Source organism: Anser cygnoides, chromosome 6 (genome assembly GCF_040182565.1).
Source record: "Anser cygnoides isolate HZ-2024a breed goose chromosome 6, Taihu_goose_T2T_genome, whole genome shotgun sequence".
Taxonomy (NCBI): Eukaryota; Metazoa; Chordata; class Aves; order Anseriformes; family Anatidae; genus Anser; species Anser cygnoides.
Genome location: NC_089878.1, coordinates 38,150,001 through 38,176,445, shown reverse-complemented (window position 1 = coordinate 38,176,445; position 26,445 = coordinate 38,150,001). Strand labels below are relative to the sequence as shown.

The following is a 26,445-nucleotide window of genomic DNA, read 5'->3' as shown; positions in this document are numbered from 1 at the left end:
GTTTCGTACATCAAATTCTGAATCTGAACTACTAAATTGGTGCATAACAAAAAAAAAAGTCACTCTGCTGCATTTAAAAGTACTATATGGAAGCTTAATGTTTTATGTACAATAGAATGCCTGATCTCTTCTTTTTTTTTAATGTTTTTGATGAGAATTTTTTACTATGAATGTCTGCAGCTCTCTGTAGCTTCAGAAATCAGTTTATTTGAAAGATGTGCTAGGCAGGGGATGAAACACTCGCGCAGTCGTGGAGAAATTTGGGGAAATTCGCCACTGGTTTGAGCAGGGTCACAAATTTATAGTAGGCATTTAAATACGTTCATTTTCTGATAGCCTGTTTAGTTATAAAAGGCTAAGACAGCAGCTTGTTAGCTTTGTTTGTGCCTGCCTGATATACCTGAAGGATGTGAGCAACGCAGTGGATTGTGGAGTAGCAAGAGTGCTATGGCGAGACTGGGGTGCAAGGGTACAAACATTTCATTATATAGCATACCTCATAAAAATGAGAAAATAAAACACAGGAAAAGGGCAAAAAAAAAAAGAGACAACACTAGATAAGTGTACTGCATAAATCAAAAAGGTTTATGTCATAACAGGAACATGTGCCATTCCTGCTCGTATATTGAATTTCAGTAGTTGGTTGCATAAAGAAGTAAAGTGTAATGAAACTGGCAAGCAAAGTATTCCCTAGTCAGCCTTATCTTTGTTCCATTTGTCCTTCAGATACAGCTTTTCTTGCCTTTTTCAATAAAATCCATCCAGCTTTTTTATTTTGCATCTCTCTGTAACTGAGCCGGGAAGACCAATGAGATTCAGTGCTTTTCTAGTTGGGTTCTTAGCAGCTGCTTTTTAAGAGATCAAAACTTCGAATGCTGCTACATGGTATTAAGGCTTAGCTATTGATGTGTCCCTATAGGGGTTATGTTTTTCTTGGGGGGGAGAAGGGGAGGCAAAGGGGAAGGGGTGACCCCTGCGAGCACGCTCGCAGGCGGTGAACACTGCTCTCCTTGTTTGCAGGATCCTCTTTGCAAGCTCGGTGCTTAACCTGGCTGAACTCGCTGCCCTGCGCCCTGACCTGGGCAAATTGAAAAAGGTCCTCTACTTCCATGAGAACCAATTGGCGTATCCTGTCCAGAACTGGAAGGAAAGGGATTTTCAGTACGGATACAACCAGATTCTTTCATGGTATGTGTTCCTCGCACCTCTCCGTGTTATTTAATGTGTCCTTCTACGTACAGATGTTCGGCATTGCCAGCTCGAGGAGTCCTCCTCCGTTCAAACGGTGAGCCTGTAGCAAACAGAGATACAAGCAGAGACCCCAAGAGAAGCTGGTAAAAGGGCTCTGGCCCAAACCATGCACTCATCTCAATTTATACAAGTCCAGCAGTACCGTGCTGCCTGCTGTGGCTTACCTGTTCGTCGTGCAGGTTTGGCCCAGTGCCTTGGCCATAGCGAGCGAGATGCTTTGTTTCACGTACACTTAGCAAAGCTCCAGCTAAGCATCTTCAGCTCGGCCATAGCTTTTACTGCATCCAACAGAAATTATATAGAGGGTTTTAGGGAAATAAACAGAAATTAAAATGTAATGCAGCACTTTTCTTGTGAAGAGAGGGCAGTAAACACACCAGATAAATCCTTATATTTCTTTCATCTGGTATTCAGAAATTGAGCAGTACTAAAATACCCAGACGTTTTAAAGGCTGCGGTCCTTTATTGTTGCTAAAAACAAATGTATTTCTTGAATCTGAGTTAATGAAAGAAGTTAATAACGGCAACACTGAAAAGCTTTGTGGTTACACTCTGTACAAACCTAAGTGAAACAGCAAAACTGAGCTGAAGCAAATTGATTTGAATGATCTTTCTTACCTATCTGCTGTTAGGAGAATTATTAGGACTAGGGATTGAGCATTTTAAGATGTAAGTTAGGCTTTTGCATCATGATATAAGCTGGTTGATACTCAAATTTTCCAGGAAATGATCTGGGTATGCTCTAACCATCCCGTAGCTGCTGCTGCCCCTGCAGTTTCAACACGTTTCACTTGCTGAGCAGTAGAGCGGGAGAGGAGAGCAAAAGACCTTTTGAAAATAGTAGCATAGCAGCCATTTTCAGATTTTACAACGTTAAAAGGTCTTTTTCTGGCACTGAGGCAACTACTTAGAGGAGTTATTTTTCACACTTCTATTGTAAGCTGGCATTCATTATCCTCAAAACATGCATTTTTAAAATAATAAAAGTATCTTTTGCCTCACCCCCCCCCCCCCCAAACGAATTGTATAGATGCTCCATTTTGTTTCCTTCAGCCTCCAATAGCTTCTCTGTGTAATTATATAATGTTCATCTTTCATTTTTCTTGCTGCAGAAACCCCATTTTTAACAGCAAATAGCAGCCATCTCCTCTATATCGTTTGTAACTACCTAGTGGTCATCTGCAAAGAAATGCCATCTTGCCATCTTCCAAATCTGTTAGAAATACCAGAAACATGAAAGTACATCTTTCCAAGATATATATTTCTAGCTGAATATTTCCAATTGTATTTTTCCGTGCAGTTTGCTTAGATGTTTTGGAGAAAATTGAAATTGGAACTCTTGGAACCTTCTTCAATCATTAAGAAAGATTTTTTTTTTTTTTGGTCGTTAATGATTCCAAAGGGCTGATATAACCCTGGTAATAAAATCACACTTTTCAAAGGTGAAACTCCTTTCCCTGTAGTCGCTCAGGCTGCAGGGCTGACAGGAGCTTTCTAATTTGGCGGTGATCTGCAGAGGCTCCAGGAAAAAGCTGGACAGGCGAGGCTCAATGTACAAGACGAGCAGAGGTGGAGATGTGTGGAGCCTTTGTTATGTGCCAGCAGCAGAGCAGCTGGGGCTCCTCTTGCCTCGTGCCATCTGTAAGTCAGTGCAGGAAGGTGGCTGCATCGTTGCTGTGAAGTCTCGGGAAGCAAAGGGTAAAAAATCACGGGCAGGGAAGTGTGTGGGATGCCGGAAAACATTTTGACTCCCGTGGCCTGCTTGAAAAGGATGATTTCTCTCTCCCGTGGTTTTTTGCTTTTCCTGCTGGCTCCTGCTGCTCCGGGGAGCAGTGTCAGTTTTCTTTCTTGACCGTGAGGATGAATGGCAGGCTCTCACCTCAAATACACTTTTCACCAGCCCAGTGACTTACGCACACGTGTCCTCAATGTATCTTACAACCCATGGGTCCGTGTTGCACTGTGTAACATAGGGAGGAAACCCACTGGCCCTAAAGCACTCTTCCCCCCGGCAGCACTGCGTGCTTGCCAGCGTAGGTGAGGTGGTGTTGGAGCTGCCTGGATGCACTGCGGGCATTGCAGAGGTTTGGTAGCTTCCCGCTTTTGCCAGACCAACCATTCGAGAAAAAAATTATTATTTTAACTGCATCTTAAAATTCTAGATCTGGTTGGCTTTAAACTACAGCACTAAGGAACAATATATAAATATATAAACAATGTATGTATATTTAATACATCAATATTATTGTATTAATCAGTATTAACACAATATGTATTAATGTATCAGTATTAATATATCAAACCTTATTTCTTATATTGTTTGCTATGTATTTTTTGTTTAGTGCATGCACTTTTCATCAGGGTTATGCATGCATAGGTTAAAAAAAGCGTTATAATTCTCTAGGATCGTGCTACTTGACCCACTTGGTCAGTCAAAGGTAGGTTAACCAAAGGTAAGTTGTCCTTCAGTAAAAGGATTTTCCATAAGGAATTTTTTTCTTTTTCCAAGTTTAGTTCTACTTAAGTCATATGACAATGTGCCTTATCTACCTGTTTTTAGTGTTTTTTGAGAAACAGTTGTGGTAATATCAGTCTTACCATGTTATGAATAAAAAAGTGATCTATGGATAGAATTGGATTTGCTCCTTTAGATTGGTAATAATATATTTTTATTCGGTTTAAGAAAAAAAGTTCAAAAATATTTCAAAGTATAAATACACAGAAATATGAACTTTTCTAATTAAGCTATATATGCTACTTCTAATTGACCCGAAAAGGTTGATATTGACATTCCACTTGTATCTTTTGCCTGTGAGAATGTGTATCCTGTTTTCATTGCATTTGAAATAACTCCATTCTTTTTGCAGCAGCAGTGTGTTCATTAATCTTAACCACTTTTTACAGTTTGGTTGCTGATGTTGTGGTGTTCAACTCTGCTTTTAATATGGAATCGTTTCTTACATCCATTGGAAAATTTATGAAGTTGATTCCTGACCACAGACCAAAGGATTTGGAAAAAATAATCAGACCAAAGTGCCAAGTTCTTTACTTTCCAGTCAGGTTTCCTGATGTGAGCAGGTCAGTACATTTTCCATGTCATAAATTGCCTCCAGTCTGTCAAAACTACCTATTTATTGTGAAGTTTTAACTAATCAGTTAAGGCATTGTTAAGTAAGGAGTTTGTTAATGAGCACAACCCCTCGATCGATCAGTGTCTTTCAATAATCAGGGGCTGTTCAGGCAGAATCTGATCCACCCGCCCTGGGACCCGGCAGGTTTGCCAAGCGTGTCGTACAAACTTCCATCCCTCAGCGTGAATAATTTCCCACTTGTTTCAGTTTTTAAAAAGTTGTCTGCGCCTCAGCTCCATCTATTTGTTTGTGCAGGAGAGGTCAAGGAGGAGAAAGAAATTCTAGAGAACAGTAAAAGCGATAAGGCTGTAGTCAAGAGGCTATATTTCCCTTGGTATGTTGTAGTGGGATTTTATTCCCTCCTCCCTCCCCTACCTCTTATTTTATTGCTTTCCAGGTAGGTGAAAAGCATTTCAGTAGCACAGAGCAGACTTGCAGATTTTGGCATTAGCTGCAGTTGCAGTTGCTCTTCAGTCTTCCTCAGTTACTATGAAGGACGTTTTTTATTACCCTTGTTTCAGAGCCCATCTTGAAATTAGCAGTGGGTTATGTGGCTCAAAGGGAACATTCGCCAGATCCTTTTCACTTTTGATTAAACCTGGCACAATTGTTTTTCCTATTACAAGGAGCTCTCCTCCCACCGAACAGGAACTTTGCTTCAGTGGGACCGGTACTAAATAGAGATAGTATGATTCTGCAATTTGATTATACTCTTAAAAAACTCATGATGCTGGGTACATTTTTTGCTGAAATAGGGGTGGAAAACAGCGTCATGACTCTGCAAGAGTCCAGCTTTTGGTCTGGTAGTAACTTCTGGTCACACTTGAGATATTTGTCCCAACTAGCTTGTACTTCAAGTTTCTCCAAGGACTAAATGTATGGCTGTGGTAGTTTGGGGTGCAGAGATTTTAAGTCTCAGGCCATGCACTCTATTGATGTTTATGGTGCAAAGTTTGCATTTCAGTTGCGTGGTAAACATATTCTAAAGCACTGATGCAAATCCCTTAAAAATCAATGCCTGAAGTTAAGTCTTTAAAGTTATATTTTTGTCAAGTGGATGAAAATCCTCCAGTGTTGCTTAGGGCCTTGGCTGTCTGCATGGCAGTGGAGATCTGTACCTGTACTTCTCTGAGGATCGCCCTTGGCTTCTTAGAGACCATGTCTCTAAGGTTTCTGCTAAGAAAGCAGAAGATCTCTCTGGTAAATGTGGTAGTCTGCTACCCAAGTGGTGAAGTGGGAAAGTCTCATCACGTGCTCTTGTTAATGTCCAGCTCTCATGTTAATTCTCATCTCACAAAGCAGGACACTGTTCATGTTTCTATTGTGGTTGTTGCACTTGACATCGTATTGAAAAGCTATTTTCAGCAGCAGATGGACAAAACTAAGACGCTCATAAACATAACTGTGTGACTGTACAACTTTCTCAGCAGAGTAATTAGAAGCACAGATCAATACCAGCTGTAATCTGTTATTTCTAACATACATTTGAGTCAAAAGCTACCTCTGGATGTAAGTTCTATTCTTTTTAAGGCAAGAAGCAGTATTATTAGCACAGAAAGAAGGGAAGCCTAGGAGAGGAGAGCTTCTGTATAAGTTGTTTGGTTTTTGACCTTCAGCTGCAGCTAATATTTACTATTTCTTTACAAGATCATGCTTTAAATAATGTTGAATGCACCTGTGGCAACTGAATGCTGTTTTTTAATTTAGTCTGTATTACTGTAGTGACTGAGTGGAGATTGAGGAGAAAAAGGTTAAGAAAAATTGTGGCCAAGCTAAAATTTATAAAGCAAGCTCTTAGCCCAGAGTGTTTTTCAAGTTATTTTCAAATGGTAATTTGCTTTATCCAAACCAAACTCATACAGTGTAAGTAAGTGATTATTTGCATGACTGACAATCATTTCAGTGCCTGCAGTCTTTTTAAAATGCATAATTTTGCTGAGATGTTGGGAAAATATTTAAAAATTCGGAAGGCAAAATAACCAGGGTGATTTTTTCTTTACTTTGACCTCTTTTATTTTGCATGTGAATGTTGAAGGGTGTGCTTGTGTCTTAAATATAATCTTCGTTTGGACTGAGGTGATCAAAGAAATCATCATCACACCTGTGCTCGTGATCTTTTTAAGATTATTTTGGTTTAATACTGCAATTGTAGGGTAAATAAAAGAAAATATGTCTGACCTTTGATCAAAAAACAGTGTATTAAAAGAGCATGTCATCTGATTAAATCCTGTAATGTATTTACCTTTTAATGTGATTACTGGAGATGATGGCTACACAAACTAGCACAAGCAGCATTGTAAATGATCAGTTAAGAGTGAAGGCATAATGACGAAGGAGATATTATCAGATGTAGCATTATACCTCTGCATAATGTGTATTTAAATATTTGAGAATGGGCATCTAATCACTGCTCTTATACTACCTATGAGAAGAAGTTACTGATGCATTTTATGAAGAGACTTATTTTATAATAAAGATTTGTCGTAAGGGCACCTCTTGTTCCCAGAGCAAACAACCAGGCTGTGGTCCTTATCTGACCATGAAAAGAGATGAAAGGCTTTGAGGATTTAGCAGAATAAGAAATTTCTGACCTAAGCCTCCTGTTCTCTAGTTCTGACAATGACTAGCTTCCATGCTGCATCCTGTGGCACCACAGCTATTCCACATGTATACATTCATCCTCCATCATTTCTGACTTTGAATTCTTCTCTTTATCCATTCTGATGAAGTGTATTATGTAGAAATATTTATCACAAAGCTTCTAAACTTACAGACAAATAAAATTCCAAGTTAAGGCTGTCACTTCACAGTGCATAGGTATTGCAAGGAATGTAGACCAGTAGCTGATCTTACGGGCCATATGTGCTGGATAACAGATTTTACTCAGCGAATGAAATGTTGTAATTCACACTTACATTGTCATTGTTAAATTTCAATTTATTTTCTATTATAGTGTTAAAAAAAAAAAAAACTTTTTCTCTGTACTATTTTGATATTATCTGGTTTTGTTTGTGCACTCAAAAACTATGGTACAAGAACAAAACTCTCTAATGATGCTGTCTTTGGTACTTAGATCTCCTTATGCCAGCAAGCCCTGCTGGAACACCTCTGGATGTTCCCTGCTGATATTCTGTGTGAGTTCTCTCTCTCTATCTGCATCGATGCCGTCTTTGGCAGCTGGCAAAGCTGGGTCAGGTTGGGCACTCCTTGGAATTCATTTCAATTGAAATTGTAATGTAGATTTTAGTTATTAATACTAGTCCACCGATTGTAGTATATCTTTACCATCATCATGATGTAGTAGAAAAGGAAGACATTTTTATAAGCAAGAAGAAAGTAATGTTCCTAAGAGCCCAAAATGCACGTTGGGCTAAGGTGGAATAATACAAAATAAAAATGACTGGGATGACAGCCGAAGACAGCAATAGTTTCTTTTAATTGGAACTTGTTAGTTAGTGTCTTGTACTATCTGCATTGCACGTTTTGGAGCAGAATTAAAGATTTTAGAATGTTGTTTCTTAATTTGCTTTTATAACTTAGTACAGTTAACGGGACATTTTCAACCATTCGATTTTATATTTTTTAGTTATAGCATAAGAGAGGCAGAATTTTCCAGTTCTGAGAATACTTTATGGCCAGTTAAGGGAGTTTCTAACTAAAGCTGAGGTTTTTAAAAGACACTGGCATATCTCTTGTACAGAAACATGACTGTCATGTTTGGAGGAGCCTGGTTTGGGGAATAAAAAAAATAATAATTCTCCCAACTTGCTTATCTGCGACCAGGCTTGCTGAAACCCCTGTTTAGATAACTGGGAGGCTCCCCCTTCCCCTGTAACCATAACACCAGACAATAGCTCTGCAGTACCGGACAATGCAGACGTCAAAACCCAGGGAAAGACCTGAACCCCAGGATCCCAAAGCTGTGGATGGGCACTGGGACGTGGCTGCGTTGCACCGAGGGATGCACTGCAGTGGTACCCAAGTGAGCTCTACCGAGCTGGCTTGCCTGTTGGAAGGAGTGTACCTTAGAAGCACAGTTTTTGGCTAATTAGCCTTCCAGTGCAATAGTATATATTACTTTAGGTGGAGTACGGTGCTAATGACAGCGATTCCAGCTCTGAAGCCAGCTCCCGTGCTTGGGGGTGGCTTGGGTAGCTCCGCGGTGCCCTGCGCTCTCCGGCAGGCATAGCCTCCCTGCCACCACAGTTTATGGGTAGTTAGCATAATTAGAAAACACCGATAGAGTGCTCCTACCTTGGGGCTTGCTGCTGAAGAACTGGGTGAGGGAAATAACTGCCCTGAATGGCTTTCCTCCTCGCCTGCTGCAAGTTGGAGCGCCGGTGTTGGTACTTACACAGTCAGCGGGCGGGATGCTCTCAGGCTCTGGGACATAACGCCGGCTGGGGGGAAAGCGCAGTGCTGGCTAAAAAGGGGCATAAAACGGAGTATTTCAGTTCTGGGGCTTTGGCTGCGGGTCGGTCACCCTCTGTGCCTCAGGGTGAGTGCGAGGAGCAGCGAGGAATTGGGTGAACTCAATGAAGGGCGACTCAAACACCCGTACCCAGTGGTGCATTCCCACGTGGTGCTTCCTTCCACACGTGCCCTTGTGCCGTCGGGGCAGGATGCCCGAGCTTCCATGCTAGCCCTGGGGAGTAGCTGTTGCCCCAGCCTTGTGTTTGGAAGCCAAACATGTGGGTCTTGCCCCCAGGATTTGCCAGCAGCATCCTGACAGTGCCCTCCCAGAGGGGTGCCCGGCTGAACAGTCCACTGGGGTGCATTTCTTTCGTGAAACTCTCCAAAAACCTCATTTCTTTTTATCTAGTCAGAGACAGAAATAGTTTTACTGACTCTCTTTTATCAGTCGTATAGGTATTCAACTCAGTGCTGTCATAATAACCATTTAGGCTCACAATAGCTCACAAGGATACTTAAGCAGAATTCTCTGTGCAACCCAGTTTTTTATTATGTTGGGTACTGCTCATGTTGCATACAACACATTCCCATAAAACTTGCATTTTGTATTTACAGAGAAATTTCTCTGGAGAGTTAAGGTCTTGTAAAACATTCTTGTTCTACAGCATGAACGAATTATTATACTCTGGGGCATTAAAAGTGAAGTGTACTGAAGAAAAGAATTTTTTCATTAAAATGCAGTTTATATTGATAAAACAGATTACTAGCATTTGATGAAATGTGAAACTTGGATCTACCCGTATCACTAAATCGCCAGTAGGTTTATTTTGGCAAGAAGAATAGTATGTAATGTATATCAGGACCAATCATTATACAGTACCTGCTAGTTTTGTATTAGATTAAATTGTCTTTCACTAAAGTACTTGGGAAAAAAAAATCCCTACTATATCTGTATCTTGAAGTAGCAGAATGTGGTAACCAAGAATATTAGAAAATAAAAGCTGTCGTGTTATCAGTTTTGGCACAGTCATTTATCAATCAGTATTTTAAACATTGACAAGTGGTAATTTAATAGGGAATGACCCTGTTGGCAGGAAGTTCTAATGACAGATGATGCAAACTCATTTATCACTATGGGGCTGTGCTGGCTTCTTACCTTTCTCAGTATCACAGCTCATATTTTCCAAGTCTGGGATGTGAGAAGCCACAAAGGGCAAAACCTGTGGCACCAAGCCCGTAACCACTCCCATCTCGTCCGATTAACCCCTTAGCTGCAAATCTCAATGCAGCCTCGCTGCAGGGATCTGAAAGTCCCAGTACAGATTGAAATACCATTTGACTCCGCGTTTTGGAAGCGGTCGAGGTTTTTGGTTGTGTCACTTTGAATGCAAAACTGAGGCGCACTCATCCTTGGCTTTCAAAGCCAAACTACACTCTAATAATTAATAGCACATTTCATTAGCAGGCATTAAAAATACTACATGCGGTGCCCTATACAATAGGCAGCTATTATTATTATTATCATTGCTACATTGAAAAGGAAATTGATGCATTCAGAGGTTTAATTGATTCGTGCATATTCATGTAGGAAGTCAGTGGTAGAGTCACGACTGGACTGGACTGGATTATTATGCACTTTCATGCATAATAATTTCACTGCAACTTGCAAAGAGAATAGACTACCTTGTTGTAATGTGTGTGGGCATTTGAAGCTGGGGGATGTCATGGGAGAGGAAATGAAAATGACACCTTCATCAGAAACTGATATGGGTGGTGTTTTTAATTCTTCTAAGAATAGTCTATCTGTAATGCAGTAATTCAGCTACGCTTACTGAGAACAGAAAAACACATATATTTTTCCTTTAATTTCAACACTGTCAAAGGTTTTCATCTATTTGATATAATCTTATGCTACCTATTTCAAAGCATAATGAATGTAAGCCCTGCTTTGGACTTTCTGCACCTTGCTCAGTTCTCCGTTCGTTTTTTTCTCTCTTCCTTTCCCAGCAGCATCTTCCTCCTTAAGTCTGGGATGGGGTTAAATATCCCCCCCCCCATCCAGGATGGTGCAGACATGAAATGCTGACAGAGTTTGCTTCAAATTGTTGTAATAAGGCTCGGTGAAGTTTAAATTTAATTGGTTAAAATTGTCATGACAGACTTAAAATAAAGCTGTTTTTCCTTCTATTCAAAGTGGAAAAAGGCTATTGATTAATGGTAGAATCCCGCGAAACGCTAAATACCCTCATTTTCACTGCAGTCATTCAGAGCTGAGGGCGCTTGGCACTCTGCGTGATTACAACGTTACCGCAGGTGGAAAGAGGTAGCACACAAAACTAAAAGCTGGGAATCGAGTGATGTGGCTGTGTCCAATTTAGTTCCAATCCATATGAAGGTACGGGCTTAAACCTTTCACATGTGCAGAAAGTGGTTTTTATAGGCAAATCTGCCCATATTGAATTTTGCATTTCAAAATACTGCCCTTCAACATTTGAAATATTTTGTATTTTTATTACAAAATTCATGAAGATTACATAGAAGTGTTTTTTCTTGTTTTTTTCTTTAAAGTAATTTCATGCTTACAGAATTCTGACAGTCATATTGATCATATTACCTCCTAGTTGCTACAGTGACAGAACCTTATTGTTTAAGTGTTCTGGGCATTCATCGTTGTAATATAACAGAAAAGAAAGTAGGTAACGTGCTAAGAATTGCAGTAAAGATAAGGAATAGGAAAAGGATATCAGATTTTTTGGAGATTCTTCACTGAGAATACAAAATGTTTTCGGAAATCATTTTGAGGAAAATGAAGGAATCTCTGGTACCAGCCATGGGGGAATGGCAATACCTTCAGAAAAGCCTCGCTTCATCTTGAATGCACTAGTAGTTTGGAGGAAAAATAAAATAATAAAGAAATAAAATAGACCCTTTCAAAGAGTGAAGAATGGGTAAGTTCTTTCTTTCATAACGAAGAACTGGTAGATAGCCTTGGTAATTGTTAATAAATGTAAAACTAAAACTTAAGTGGATTAGATCTGCTTTGAGCACTGTTGTGTGCTAGTTTGCAGCCAGCCAATTCAAGTTATAATGCCGGTTAGAGATACTGTTAGATGGAAGTGACAGAACAGCAGATAGCAAGATATTCCATAGGAGCTTCAGAGAGTAAAGAAAAAGAGAATAAAATTACAGTGTGGAACAAGTACAAGCCCTGTTTTAAGTGTGAAAAGGAAACTTGAAACATGGCTTTGTAGTCCTATGGAGATGACCTTTATGTAATGTATAAGAACAATTTAATACAGATGTTTTATTTATACATAACCAAATGGGATGAAGTTAAATGATTTTTAATTTTGCAAAATCACAGATAATTTCTTTGTTGTGCAAGGAGTATTTTAATATGTTTAGGTTTTTTACTTTTTTGCTTTTGCATTTGCAACTAGGAATATTTAATATTTTATATTTTGGACATTCCCCCTGCTCAGTTGTGACTCCCAGATGAAATAATCCTCCTCTTTTTCCATTTAAATAATTCAAATAGCATACATTTAAAAATATGAAAATCCCAACGTAAACGTACCAGAAGTGCTTTTAAGGTAGGAGGCTGTTCAGCTTTACTATTGAAAAGATGTGTTTCTAAATAGTAATGAAGGTTCATCAGAGTTTGGGGCGTATAGTCTGCAAGTCGTAGGGATGCTAGTTGAAGAGCTATGGGAGATCCACATCCAGGAATGCTTTCCCAGCTTCTTTTCTTCAGGAACATAACAGGAAAAGCCTTTGGGTTGTAGTGCCTTTTTCTTAGAGAGGGGGCATTTTGTGCATTGGGAAATCCATGCTCATATCAAAGTGGTTTTGAAAATAGATGAAGTCTAAACAAGATGTTGTTTCATTCAGTCTGTTTTTCAAACACTATTGTAGGCACTAAAAATAGCCAGCAAAAAAAACAATAAGATGCTAATTAAATCAGCCAACCTGTGATTAAGTCTAGAGTAGGTTCTTCATAAAACTGCAAGCCTTGTGTAAGATGGCTCCTAAGTAGCACTCAGGTCAGGCTTGTACAAAACTGAAGAATTTATCTGTCTTTGGTCTGCCTTGTGTATTTCCTCCCACCCTTACAATGTCAGGAATCACCAGGAGGACAGGTTGTCTCTATTTTAGCTGATGGCCAACTAGTCATGGGGCTGATGATGTGCAATGCCTCACCACCATGCCAGAGCCTGGGTCCTTCTGCTTGTTCTCCATTGCCAAGCCCTAGTGATTAGCATGCAAATGGGTGAGATTTTGGCCTTTTAAATCAGGTTCTTATTAATTTTTAGCGTCTAGAAGTCATGGGTATCCTAGAACTGGTTCTGCACTAGTTGAAGGGACTGATGGATGTCCATGACTTTGCCTCACAAATGTTGGGGCAAATGCTAATATCCTGTGATCACGGATCAGTTGCAGGTGGTGGCTCTCATAGCTGCTAAAGAGAGGAGTGGGCAGCTCTTCCTTCTGCAGCTCGTTGTGTGCTCAATTGTGGATGGATCTGTACGACTATGCAGGTAAACACAGAATTTAAAGAACACGTGGATGTGTAGACTGCTTGCTGGTGGAGAGGTACCAAGCAGCAGTATAGCTGAACCGTACCAAGTGTGTGTGGGGAGAAGTTCATGTGGTTCTCATATGCAGTAGAAGATTATTTTTTTTTTTAAGATGCTCTTTGTTGTCCCTATGTAAAGCACTGAAAAATTGTATGTTGTTCTCCTCACCTGTGTTCAAGAAAGACTAATATAAATTGTGAAACAGGTAGAGAGAATTGCTGCTACAGGATGATTAGAAGAGTCTGCATTATGAGAACAGATTAAAAGAGGATGGTTCACTTGTCCTAGTAAAATAAAGGTTGAGAAGGGGATACGCGTTAATCTTTACAAATTCAGTCAGAGGATAAATGCCATGGAAGAGAAGGAATTATTTAAGTTCAAGGATAATCCTTACAGTATCCACTAGGTATAAATTGGTCATTATTAATTGACTCAGACTGGCAATGAGGGTGGTGGCAAAAAGGGTGGTGGTGGTGGGGTTGTTTGTTTTGATTTTTGTTTTTCTTAGAGACGTTTCATTTTGAAATGGCTGTCAAAACACTACTGAATATTAAGGGGAATTTGATTTGTCTGGGGTAGTGCCAGACAATTTAGATGTTTGCTATGATGACATCCCCGAAATGAAGGTGAAAGGAGAACTATGACTTGGTCCCATACTGACTTCAATCTTGATACCATGGATTGAGACATGAAGTGCTCCATGCAGGATCTCTTGTGCTTCCCTTGTATGAAGGACACCGAGGATGTCGAGCCTGTTCTGTGTAATGTCCATCATGTTTGTCCTGTATTTCGTTAGGCAGGTGCCTCTCAAGTGAGCAGTGTCCTGCAAGGCAGGTCTTGGGCACGTGTTTAACCACTCATCTCATTTGGGACCAGGAGGGGTTTTTATTCACCAGATTCACAATGACCACGGTGGGAAGGGAGGGAATGAGAGGAATGTTTTTGTCTCTATTTACTGGGACCATCTGGATAATTCACTGCTTTTGAAGAAGCCACATCGTGGCCAGGGCATTTGATTCCTCCTTTCCTCTTGCTATGAGACTCTGGAGTTCTCAAGGCACCAGCCTTGCACTTGGTTGCTTTGTGGCTTATGATGTGAAACTATGAGCGGAGGGGAACAAAACTGAAGGAGGAGGTGGGAGCATGGTCTGCCCGCGTGTTGTGTGCCCGTGGGTGCAGGTACCAGCACGGGGAGCAGCTGAGGAGGCAGAGCTTTGACGTTACTTGTGTATCACAGTACAGGAACGTTGGTCTTAAATGATACTCAAGGACTTCGGCTAGACATTTCAGGGTTCAAGAGATGAGCCAGAGCATCCCTCAGAGGTACGGAGGACTGACAGCTTCGGAAGGTGCTAGATGAAGGGTGCTTCTGCAGGAACCATCTCGGGCATCATGTTTTGGGTATCACAGCTCCATAAGCATCATTCTCAATTTTGCCTCAGTTTACTCTTACTTGCTGAAGCATTTGAATAAAATTCTTTTGTCGAGCTTGTTGAAGTCAGATTGACTTCATTTCAACTTTTATTTTTCTGATGAGTTTGAGTGGCTCTTTCATTCTCATCCCTGTATACAGTAGTTTAATACTAAAATTGCCTCAGTCTGTGCTAGAAGCAAATGAATCACAGAAAGAAGAAATCTTTATGCAGTAATTTCTTTCAGTGACTGAAATTTTATCTGTCCTTCATCAAACTTCATCAGGTCTTTTGATTTCTGAGTTCACTTATGTTATCTGAAATCTGATTTTTCAATTACTGATCTTGAATGATGTGCCTATATAAGGAAAAGAGAGGATTTGACCCTTTTAGGGGGCCTAAACTGTGTTGCTTTTGTTGCCAGTACAAGGAGGGATTATCTGTCAGGATTCCTGGTAACCAGGTCACAAAAAAAAAAAAAGGCAATAACAGATTTTTTTTTCACCAATGATACCTTGTATGATATCCATAAATTTACTGGGTATTCGTGACATTAAAACATTACATGTTATTTTTGAAAGTAGCTGAGCCCTTCTCCGAGGTATTCGATGCTGGACTTGTTTGTGCATCTATACGTTAGCGACTTATTATTCCGCAGGCGTCACTTCATTTTGGCTAGCAATAAGTCCTGTTCAGTCATTGTGCTGCAGAGGAATGTTTAAAGCTGAAATGTGCATTGGAGTCTGTTTGTTTGCAGCAGATGATTTGCCTAAGCTTTGATGCGCAGTCACTTTCTGACATTTGTGTATTTCAGCAGTGAACAATGTAAACTCATTTTCTGAGCACTTTGATTACTTGCACATAGCAGTGCCCATGGCATGTGACAGAGAAGAGCACTCTATCCACTAATCAGATAGATATGCTTCAAGCGTATTTACACAAAATAATGAAAACAGCTGTTAGATACCTTTAAACTTGAGTGTGTTTTGTTATTAATCTGCTAGCCCGTACACATGACACTATAATTCTTCGCTCACTCAAGTTGCCTTTAATGACACAGTAATAAAACTGAGAGGGATGAAAGTAATGGAATTGTAGAATGTAATGCCTCAATTGTTCTACAGTGTCTTCCTTTTTGCCAAAATAAACCACAATTAGGTCCATATGGTGTTTTGAAGTTTTCAAGCAATGACCCTAATAAAAAGTAATGAATTTCTGACAAAAGAAAGCATGGTGCTCTTTTAAGCAGATATCTTCGCTATTGATCTAGTTATGATTGCAGACTGATATGCTAATAGAAGAAGAAAGGTTCAACGTGCCTGGTACAAGCACTTTCATTTGTGGTTTATTTTATTCTTATGAAATTCAGATTGAAAAGGTAGAAACATGTTGTAATCCATCAGTTATGACTCCCTTTTAAAAGACCTACTATAAAGCAAACAAATGGATTTTTCTTGAGAAAAATGGAGTTTGGAAAGCATTAGCTATGTCGAAATTTCCAAAGCACTTGTTAACTAAGAGGGTGCCTTGCGATGATGGAGATGCTTTGTGTGGACATGGAAATTTGACTTGAGCACGTGATTGACTTCAGAGGTCCCAGCCCTTTGTTGTCCATTTTTGTCTCTTTAAACCTTCTCGTGGGGGATTTGGAGTGACACTTCTCTTCATTTAGATGGTCAAACTACCTGCTGAGCAGTTGTTAGGTGAGTACAGATACTCAAACGCAATGACTAGGGAGGATGTGCAGCTCGTCTTCATACATAGCATGTAGCTGTGGGCAACCATTACAGAAGTGTCGTGTGTCCGTGTTGTGCCAGTGATGCCTGAGGTGAGGTGGCCCAGTCTTAGGAAAGAGGGAAATGCGGGTTCTGCCAGCAGATACCAGGGGAAGGGAAAAGTACAGGGTTGGTTTGATAACTTTCACTTTAGTGTTTGTTGAATGAATGTTCATTCCACGTGTTCACCATCCTAAATGACTGAATTGACCACCATCTGCTGGATCGTGGATATTATTGGCATTGTTTTACCCTATGTAGTATACTTAATGTTGAGTAAGGCCTATAGTTTTGCAACATGAAACTATTCAGAGCATCCTTTAAATAAAATCTACCTTGTCCACCTTTGATTGCCACTAGAAATCTTCTCTGAATGACTCCTTCACTGGTAAATTAGGAGGCTGTTTTGTCTAATCAGCTAATTTCTCAGTTGCCTGTTCTCTAACTGTGGAGGTGCTTCTCAGACCTCCCACTCTAGTCTCTACTCCTACACTTTTGGGAAAGATATATAGTTGTTAATAACTGTAGCTATTAATAAAGTCAATATATATATATATTTGTTAATAAGTATAGTTGTTAATAAAGGTAACTTATTTTAGTTTGCTACTTTCTACATTGGTAATTTCTCCGTCCCCTTATCTATCACATATTTCTCTGTGGTTACTTTATTCATCTTTATTCATCTTAATCAAAAAGAGCCTTGTTCATAGGTAAAACTTCATCTTCAACAATGTATCCTACTTAGTAGCAAGGTAAATGGATTGCTATTTATTCCACCACTTTTCTTTGTGTAAATAGATACTCTTTTCTAATTTTTCACCTTCTTGTACTTGACACTTCAATGAGATTTGAATGATTAATTTGTTTTATTGCAGTCACCTTTAATACCAATTGACTGGTGCTTAGAAAGCGGGGCTTGCCTTCTGGAAGAGGCTGCAAGAGAAACAAATCTCACATCAGATCATAAGATGGGGAGGTTTTTTGTTGTTTTGAAATTTAATAAGAGGAATGTAAAAGTGGAAAGCCCTGCCTTACTTCCCATAATTAAAATAGGTTTGAACTGATGTTTCGTGCTTTGATTTGCAGTCAAAAGCTTTAAGAAATAGTCTTATGTGTGAAATGAGACTGGTTTTAAATTACATAAAAAGTCCATCAAGCATAGGTAGCCTAGGAGGTGAATGTGTTTAAAATATGCTAGCTTTTAGAGCCTGTTGTAGATAAGAAAGGTTGGGCTTTTCACCCCAAATGAGATGATTCTCCCAGGAGGCTGGGTGCAAGGCAGCGGTTAACGGCTTGGCTCCTCACCTACCACTCGTGCTCTCCTGGGCTTGCATTAAACTCCCTGCCTGTATCACACACAGCAAATACGTTGAAATATTTTTAATACTGAAAAAGGGGTCTTAAAGTTCAATATAAGCATGGGAGCCTTCAAGTGCTCTAGCCCCTGAATTTATTCAGTAAAATATAAGAACCAAATTCTGCAAGGTTGTACCTCCCTTGAGGTCTCTAAATACCATCTGGAGACTTCAGAAATTCTTGCTTATTTTTTATACAACGGAGTCGAAATTTTTTAAGGTTGCTAAGTACTTTGGAGTTCTTAGTATACCTGCAAAGGCTTACGTAAGCTTAACCTCAGTACTTTTTGAAGTCTGAAGTTTTAACCATTTGTGATAGCTCAGGTTTGGTGTGTTGGTTCAGAAGGGTGAACCCACTGGCCACTACTGCTTGCCTGTTTCATTTATTTGATAACAGTACCCCAAATACTCTTGTTCCCATATCATTAGTGCTAAAGTAATCTTTCACTTGTACTGTGGTATCACCTGGGGAACATCCCCTGCCTTTTGATGCATGGAAGTGATGCAGTCACTATTACGAAGCACTAGCACTCCAACAAGGTAATTCTACAAGGTTTTGTTATTTAATGTAACTGTGCTAGATTACGTATGGGCAGCTATTTAGATGACTAAATACAGTCGTATAGACTTTCTGTGTTTATATTTGCAAGACTAGATCCCTACCAAGCAGTATTTATCATCAGATAGCTGTTCTTAGTAGGCTGAATTATTGCAGTGCAGCTCTCATGTAAAATCAGGTCCTGACAAGGGGAACACAGTAGCTAATTGTTCATGCAAAACCCAAAAGTTGTCTATTTTTGATCTGCTGATGCATATATTTTTAGCCACGTGTCATGACTTTTATTCCCCCTTTCCCTCCCCCCCTTTTTTTTTAACACAGTCAAGCTCCTTTCAGAGCAACATGCACTATTGTGTAATGATCAGAGATGGTGATTCTTAGCAGTAGATGGAGGGGACAAGTTTAAGAAAACATTTATTGTACTGTGTTTTGGAAACATAAGCTAGTTGTAGAGGTTAGGTTGAAAATAGCAGGAACTAGTACGGCAGCATTTTAGTAAATTGGGATATAAACAAACATCTGTTGCAGGAATGTAGAAATGACATCATAAAGAATGTATGCAAAAAACTTAATTGAAAAAGAATGATGCAGAATTGCAGCATGACTTTAAGTCTAAATTGATTTTTGCCTTCAGAGTGAAAGTGGGATTTTTGTACAACATTCCAATACTATAAAGTATTTAAAATGTAATGTCCTATTAATGTACCTAAAATGTAGGCTGTGGGTCACCCAATAAGAATAGTAGTTACAGTAATACAGTATATGGAATATGCAATTATCTTGACAATAGTTTTATTTTTTCAACAATTTTGTCATAAAAGAGCAGTAAGATACAATGAATTTGATTCATTTTGTGTGTGTGAATCATTTAATAGGCCATTACATCTACTATATTAGACTCCATTCTCCTTTCAGAGCTTTTCATTATAAGGCTGTCTTTAATGGAAAGAAGTTTAACCTTCCCTCCCAGATAGATTGAACCCCATAACAGTGTAAACATTCTCATTATAAAATAAAATCCCCTTCCCCAAGGGCAGCACTATAATTATGTTGCAGAGTGTTGTACAAATGTTTCTCTTAAAAAATGTTGTCTCATTCTTGTCCTCAAGTTTTTATCATTTTCATTTATGAAGAGAATCAATAATACTTTTAAATTGTAATTTAATAAAATAAATACGATCTGATTATTTTTTAATTTTTTTGAAGTTATTTTAATCAAGTTTGAGAAGAAGTCATCAGTAAAATTGCTGTTGATTTATAAATAGGATAATTAGAGGCTTTCCTCCTAAGTACTGTTCACTGGCATTGTGGCTGTTTTTATTGCCTAGTCAAACCTCTTCATTCAATTTTAAAATTGCCTTTTGAATGAACTGCGCTACGAGCTTGCCAAATAGTGTCACCATTAATACCTTACCTCCTCTATTTCATTGTCCAGTCCGTAAATGCACAATAAATTGTTTGATAAGGAGGTCAATGAGGTTGTACTAGTTTTTAAGTGAATTACAGCCAAACATTTCAGCTTATGTCACGCTCTCATTGTTGTGCAGCGCTGTGCCGCAGCCCTGGGTAGTTCCTCCTGTGCCGTTACTCCAGGATGAAATGAAAAATCAAGAGGGGCAGCCACCTCGCCAGCCATTAGAGAAAGAAGGGGTAGAAAAATGTGCTTATTAATTCAGTTTGGAGCTCTCTCGTGTGTCCCTTAGCGCAAGGAAGGAGATCTCGGTGGCGGCTACCCCACGAGGATGGCTCGGGCTGAAGGTGCTGGCGGGCAGGAGAGGACGCCGCAGCTCCTGCTGCTCAGATGCCGCGGCGGTGTTCCTGGAAAGCCTGAAAGCATCTCCTGCTGGGTGCTGGCAGGTGGGTGTCTGCGTTTCTCCGCCTCGGAGCATGGGCAGAGAGCCGCGAGGGACGCGGGACCCCCGCCGGCCCTCGCGGCTTCCTCCAGGCACCGCGTCCGCCACGGAAATGGAAACGTGAAAGTAAGAAGCTTTGTGCTTGTTGAGTCTAAAAGAAAGTCTGTTTGTGTGTGTCTCTCCCTTTGTAACAGAAGGAATGTTTCTTATGTTTCTGTCTTCAGACAGTTGGCACACATTTCATCTCAGCAGCTGCTTTCTCTTAAAGTGCAGTAGAGTGTAGGACTGTAGTGACACTAGCATTAATACTTCACATTCTGCTATCATATGCTGTCACTGTGAAATATGGATCTAGGTTACATGTGTTTGCAGACTTTGTACTGCTGAATTATGAAAGCTGACTCCGTTGGAGGATTGTGTTGTATTCAGAGACTGTGAACTGAACAATAAATGAATGCAGTAAGAGACTTGTAGGAACACACAGCATCCTCCTTTTTGGCCTAATTGAGCCTATAGCTTTAAAACGTATGACTGCCAAATAAAACTTCATTGTTGACTTTGCTAAATATATTTAGCAAGCATCTAAATATTTCTCTTGTGGGCACCTTTTAGTTGCTATCCTTAACATTGTTTAAATGTTATTTTTAAATCCCGTTCTTCTGAGTGGTATAAATTACTGCAGATAGTAAAATTTATTACAAAGAGTAGAAGTACTAGTGCTGGGTGGCAAAATAAATTATCTGGAGCAATTAGTTGTTTTGTTATCAAGAATTAGGGTGTACCCATAAATACAAATCTGCAATTTTTTAACGTCTGGGTGGTCACCTCATGTGAGAGAGGTGTAAAGCTGCAATTTCCTTATCCTAAAGGTATAAAATTAATGCGTGTGTAAGTATCAGCTGAGATGTCAATAATCACAGGGTTTGCACTGCAGTGCATAGTGCCCATGCACGGCTGGTGCACTGAAAATGTTTATCAGTGTGTTGTTAAACTCAGATGTGATTGGTGCCTGATGCTCATCTACCAGTAAGTGCTTTTGCTTCGTAGTAAAGGTGTTAGATATCCGTAACCCCAGCGCTGGTGGCAATGCTGTGCCTGTACACGGGCAAGCAGCAGTGCCAGCAGCAAGCCCAGGTGGAGGCAGCTGGCACCAGATGCACCACCCTCCTCTTGCTTCCATTCTTGCCTTTGAGCAGCAGCTTCTGTAAAGGGACAGCGTGGATAAGCTAAACGTGCACGTCTTGGTAGGGCTAAGTTGCATTGCAGATAAATGGCCTTTAAACCACACCTCCTTCGGGCTTCCACGTGGCAGAAAACTTAATCAGCATCCTTACCACGAATGGTCTAGTACTCAGAATAACGTTACAGACGGGAGAGAAATGTGTGGTCGCACTGGACTTGTCTGCACTGCAGTTACCTACCGTGTATTTTTGTGCTTAGTGAAAGAGGTGTTTGTTTCATCTACATATTCAATTGTACGTGAAGTGGTTGTCGTCATGGCTTTTCCCATGTTAACTTTGATGTTTGGTTTGCACGTGGTACTTAGGTGGAAAGGTGGGGTTGTATCTCAGCAGTTGCTGTTCCCGTGCATCGCGGCCTCCCATGACAGCCTTCTCTGCTGTCACCTCATGCCCTGGCTCCTTTTAAATGGCAGCCAGGCTCACTTTACGTGTAAATAGGCTCATCAAGATTTCTCCTAGACTAGAAGCCACGCACTTCTACTTTTGTACTCTTAATAGAGTGCTGCTCAGTTGATTGTAGAGAGGTGAAATACGTTAACAATTGTAGCCACTGGATTTAACATATTAAGGAGTCGTGCTGGAGGTAATAACCTGCAGGTATTACCTTAGCTATATGCATAATAAATCAGCAGGGTACTATTCAGGTGCTTACCCATGTTCTGTGCGGCAAGCAGCTGTATCATCAGTCTTCTCTTCTTTGCCTGTCTTCTCGTAGCCAGCAAGTTTTTTATACTTCGGCACAATATGTAGAAAGTTGGCTGTAGTGAGATTTAGGGTTTGCTTGTTGTGTATTGGGAAAATAAACTACTAAGAAATTTCAGATTTTTGATCATCTACATCTGCTTTTCTGTCAAAACGAGGATAATTTTCCTGACCAATGTGTGGCCTTTTATTGACCAAAAGATTGAGGTTGTGTTAATGTTCTCATTAACAAAACCATTTTGTAGTTCGTTGCTTTTATCCATCTCAGTAAAAATATTCAACATATTTGTCAAAATATTTCTGTGGCGTGCAACAGTAGAAACAGGATGAATAACACATTTTTCTGAAATTTTTGGAATCTCTTCAATTATATAGAATAGCGCATAAAGCTACCATAAAATTTATGGAAAATTCATCAAGGAATGGGGTATGGCACTGGTTAGAAGGTAGAGTTAATGCACTTTAATTGATGTGATTCAATCGCTAAATTGCGTGTGTTTTAGAACAAAACAAAATTGTCACTTTTCTGTGGGCTCAGTTTACAGCAAAGCTGGTATAACTTGTTGGCATGCAAGAAAAAGACCTTTACGCTTGAGTTGCGTCATTTATTGGAGCTTTTTGGTGGGGAAAAGTTAATTTTGGTTTAATATACTTATGCTTTTATAATTTTTGAGCGTTTTATAGTATTAATTGGAGAAACCATAAAAGCACCGTGACAGTGAGGAACACTTCCCTTGCACCCTCCTACTGGCTAGCTGTTCCTCTGCCACAGTTTATTGTCACCTCTGACTTCAGCCACCGGCCTTACAACTGGGCAGCTCGAAGAGGTGCTAAATACCCCTGGGTTTCCTGGCTGCACGGGCTGGGCACGGAGATAACTCTGGCAGCTTAAAATTTCACATGCCTGTGGCGTGCTTTGCTGTCCTCACCCCTCTCAGGGCAGCAGATGTCCCACGTGCAGGAGGTGCTGGTTTTCTTTAAGCCTCACAAGCATAAAGATCCTCGGCACCTTTTATCGCTGGTAAGGTCCTCAGAGCCAGCCTAGCGTGCAGTTTTTCAGAGATTACTGTGCAATGCCCCAGAGACACAGCGAGCGAAGTTGCGCGGCCCCAAAGGACCAAACTCTGAAACCACATTTTCAAATAGATTGAAGATATCTGTCATCGCCCGGCCTGACATGAAAGACTGAACAGGAGTCCTTCACACGTGTGCTTACGCACTCGCAGTTCTGGAGCTTGCAGGATCCCAGTGAGCTCAATTCTTTTATCTACTAATAATCAAGGTTTTAACACCTCAAGCAGAGCCCGGAGCGGTCCGAGCCAAAGACTGAATTTCTAAGATGCTCTTAGAGGTAGTCGGGTCCTTTGCTCTCATTAGGGTCTCCCGGTTGTGGGAGAGGATCCAAAACAACTGCAAACGTGTGGGCTCCTTTTGAGCTCATTCAAAAGGATTGAGCCATGCTGTCAGAGTCAACACCAAAGCCAATTCAGTTTATCAAGGCAGGTTTATCAGCCCAGTGTGTAAAAAGAAAAGGATCCCTCACTGCTACTCCCCGTTGCCCCTCTATTATTCACAAGGCAGCAAAGCACTGGTATTTTGTGCTTTCCATGGGAATCCTAGCTGCTCGAAATGGCTGGCCTGAAAGGTTGATTAAAAACAAAACCAGGGACCCCCCAGGCACTTCTCAGCCGACATCGGTGCTCCAACCCAGTGTCCCCTTAGCTCAGTCTCAGAAATTTGTTCTCCTTCTCCGCAGGTGTGCCTGCCGCTACCTCATAGCACGGCCTTGAGCCCAGGGTGTCCACAGCGGGACGCAGGGTGGCATTTCCTCATTTCAAGCCAGCAGGCCATCCCATCATGCCTACCTTTCAGTTAGATGATATTCGGCTCTGCACTCCCACACAACGAGGATCAATACTCTTGTTTCAAGTTGTAGCTGTATTCAGCCTTCGAATAAAGGTTCGTGTTATGGGCACTGCTGTGTCCAGCAAGGATTTTTCATTTTTACCTTCCAAAAGTATAACCAGAAAATGTGACAATTAAAACGCAGATCTTTCCAGCACAGCGGCATAAAACCATTAAGCATATGAAAATGTTTTAACTCTGCCATGGCTTTAACTCTGGAAGATAAGCATTTGTCTCTGGTAGCATCTCCACTTTATTGACTGCCGCAGCAGCAGTATTGCCCGTCGAAGCCAAACAGGGCAGTAGATGCCTAATTTCTGAATTACCTTGGGTAATTCACGTTGGGTAACAAGCATGCCATAAATCTTGTGACCAAAGTAAAGGTATAATGCTGAGCTTAATACAGAGATTTTCTAACTCATTTGTTATGCAGCTAAGAGAACTTTTTTTTCCCTGAAAGTTGCGACTCTGATGTGTTCCCTGTAACTCAGTCTGGTGCAAAAAGCAGAGAGATCAACGCTTCTAAATGGTTTGTTTGATCAGCCTTGCCTAATGGTTTGTGGACCAGATCTTCAGCTGGCTGAAAGTGCTGCAGTTCCACGGGAGTCAGTTAAAGTAATGTATATCAGCTGAGAATCCCCTTTCTGCTTCCAGCCACGTAGATTTGATCAAACAGTATCCATAGACTTAAAAATTGCAACTTGATTTCTGGATTTTTGCAATGCCATGAATCAATGACTTCAACATCAGAGAACTAGTCAAGGACGTATTTTTTTTCCCCCAGTAATTTGTAAGAAAATCTTGTGAATGACAGGCATACCGCATAGTTTTAGATGTAATGCTGAAACTTCACTTCAGTTGAATGGCAAGCAGGACGAATGTGCACTATTATTATCTATTTAATTAAATGGTTGATAAGAGTCAAAGTGTTTTAAGTACATTTAAGTACAGTTTAAATCATAAAATACGGGGGGTCAGAAACTTAAGAAACCTAGTAATTTGAATCAGTATTAAATAGTAGGTAAATGGGGACCTTCTTTTAAGGCAGTCAGTCGTGACTTACAGGGGGATCGTATCTCAGACATGAAAGAGGACTTGAAAAAGTGAGCAAAAAAAATTTTTTTTTTTCCCTCCACAAGACCTGTGATTTCTGGTGCCCTGCAAAATATAAGAGAAACTTGGAGAGTGTTTTCTAGCGATGCTTGTTTCTTGTTAATATTTTTTCTGCTTTTTTAATCTTAAAGATCATCAAAAGTTTAGGGTATTCTCCCCCAAGCACAGAAGCCCAGCATGTGTAAAGCATATTCATTTTCATCTTTTACACTACACTATAGAGGGTTATTGAGACAAAGAAGGAAATCTTTCATTTGACTCGCTCTTGTTCAGTAGCTGGGGAAGATCAATACTGGTAAATAAAGTAAAAACAAGGCAAACCCCACCCAAAGAGCAGTTTTGCGCTCAGTTGCTCAGTTTTCACATTCTTTTTCCTTGTGATGATGTGATCATTTCACTCCAGTTCTCCAGTCACCGTGCAGTCTCCTAGGACAGACAAGACCTGAATGTCTAATGTGAAGAAGTGTGATGCAAGCATACTATACATTATAGAGAAGGGAAAATATCCCTTGTTTGATTTTTTATTTGTTTTGCATACACCTTTAACTTTTAAAAGATAATTTTGACCGTTTACAAATTGGAGTTTTAAATATAAATTGTAAAGAGGTGTTGCTTTTAGATGTTCTTTCAGATATTTTGATTTTCGTTCTCTTTGTGGCATTCCAAGTTCTGTTCCTGAATGAGATAATGCTCCATTTCTTTTGACTTTTTTCTGTTCTGTGTTGTGTGATTTACCTCTGGAACTACACTTGGAGGTGGAATCCCACCCTGTTCTTGTATTGAAACAATGCCTGAGTTTTTATATCTGTATGTAAACTGCTATCTGCATCATCCCAAGAAGAATATTTCATAGCTGGGTATATGAAAACCAGTTAATAACAATTTCAGTTGTGAAATATTCAGTTAATGATAAAAAAAAATGACTTATTTAAAGCTCCATTTTAAATCCGTGTTTGATTAAAAAAAATAGAATTGTGAAAATGAGAAGAATAGTTAAAGAGAAATATATTCTTGAATACCCAGTAGTAAGGCTTTTTTCAGTGGTATAGGTTTGAAAAAAGAAGCTGATATGTCTTCAGAGGGATTAAGTCTCCCTGTCTTGGCAGTGCTATTGTATCAGTGCAGTTGGTTACAACAAATTCATCCTATGATGGTAGT

General features: G+C 40.0%; 1 protein-coding gene across 43 annotated transcripts in view; it reads left to right on the top strand.

Moving 5' to 3' along the window:
• GTDC1 (glycosyltransferase like domain containing 1) overlaps positions 1 to 26,445 on the top strand; it is a 298,807-nt gene that overhangs the window by 90,564 nt on the left and 181,798 nt on the right. For 41 of the 43 annotated variants that reach the window (XR_010832432.1, XM_066999692.1, XM_066999691.1 and 38 more), the window contains 2 exons: positions 1,021 to 1,188; positions 4,156 to 4,329. The exons of the other annotated variants lie outside the window; for them this stretch is intronic. Coding sequence is in view for 40 of the 41 variants with exons in the window: in XM_066999692.1 (XP_066855793.1) it covers positions 1,021 to 1,188; positions 4,156 to 4,329 (342 nt within the window). In the remaining variant the exon portion in view is untranslated. The remainder of the gene's footprint in view (positions 1 to 1,020; positions 1,189 to 4,155; positions 4,330 to 26,445) is intronic. 43 annotated transcript variants of the gene reach the window in all.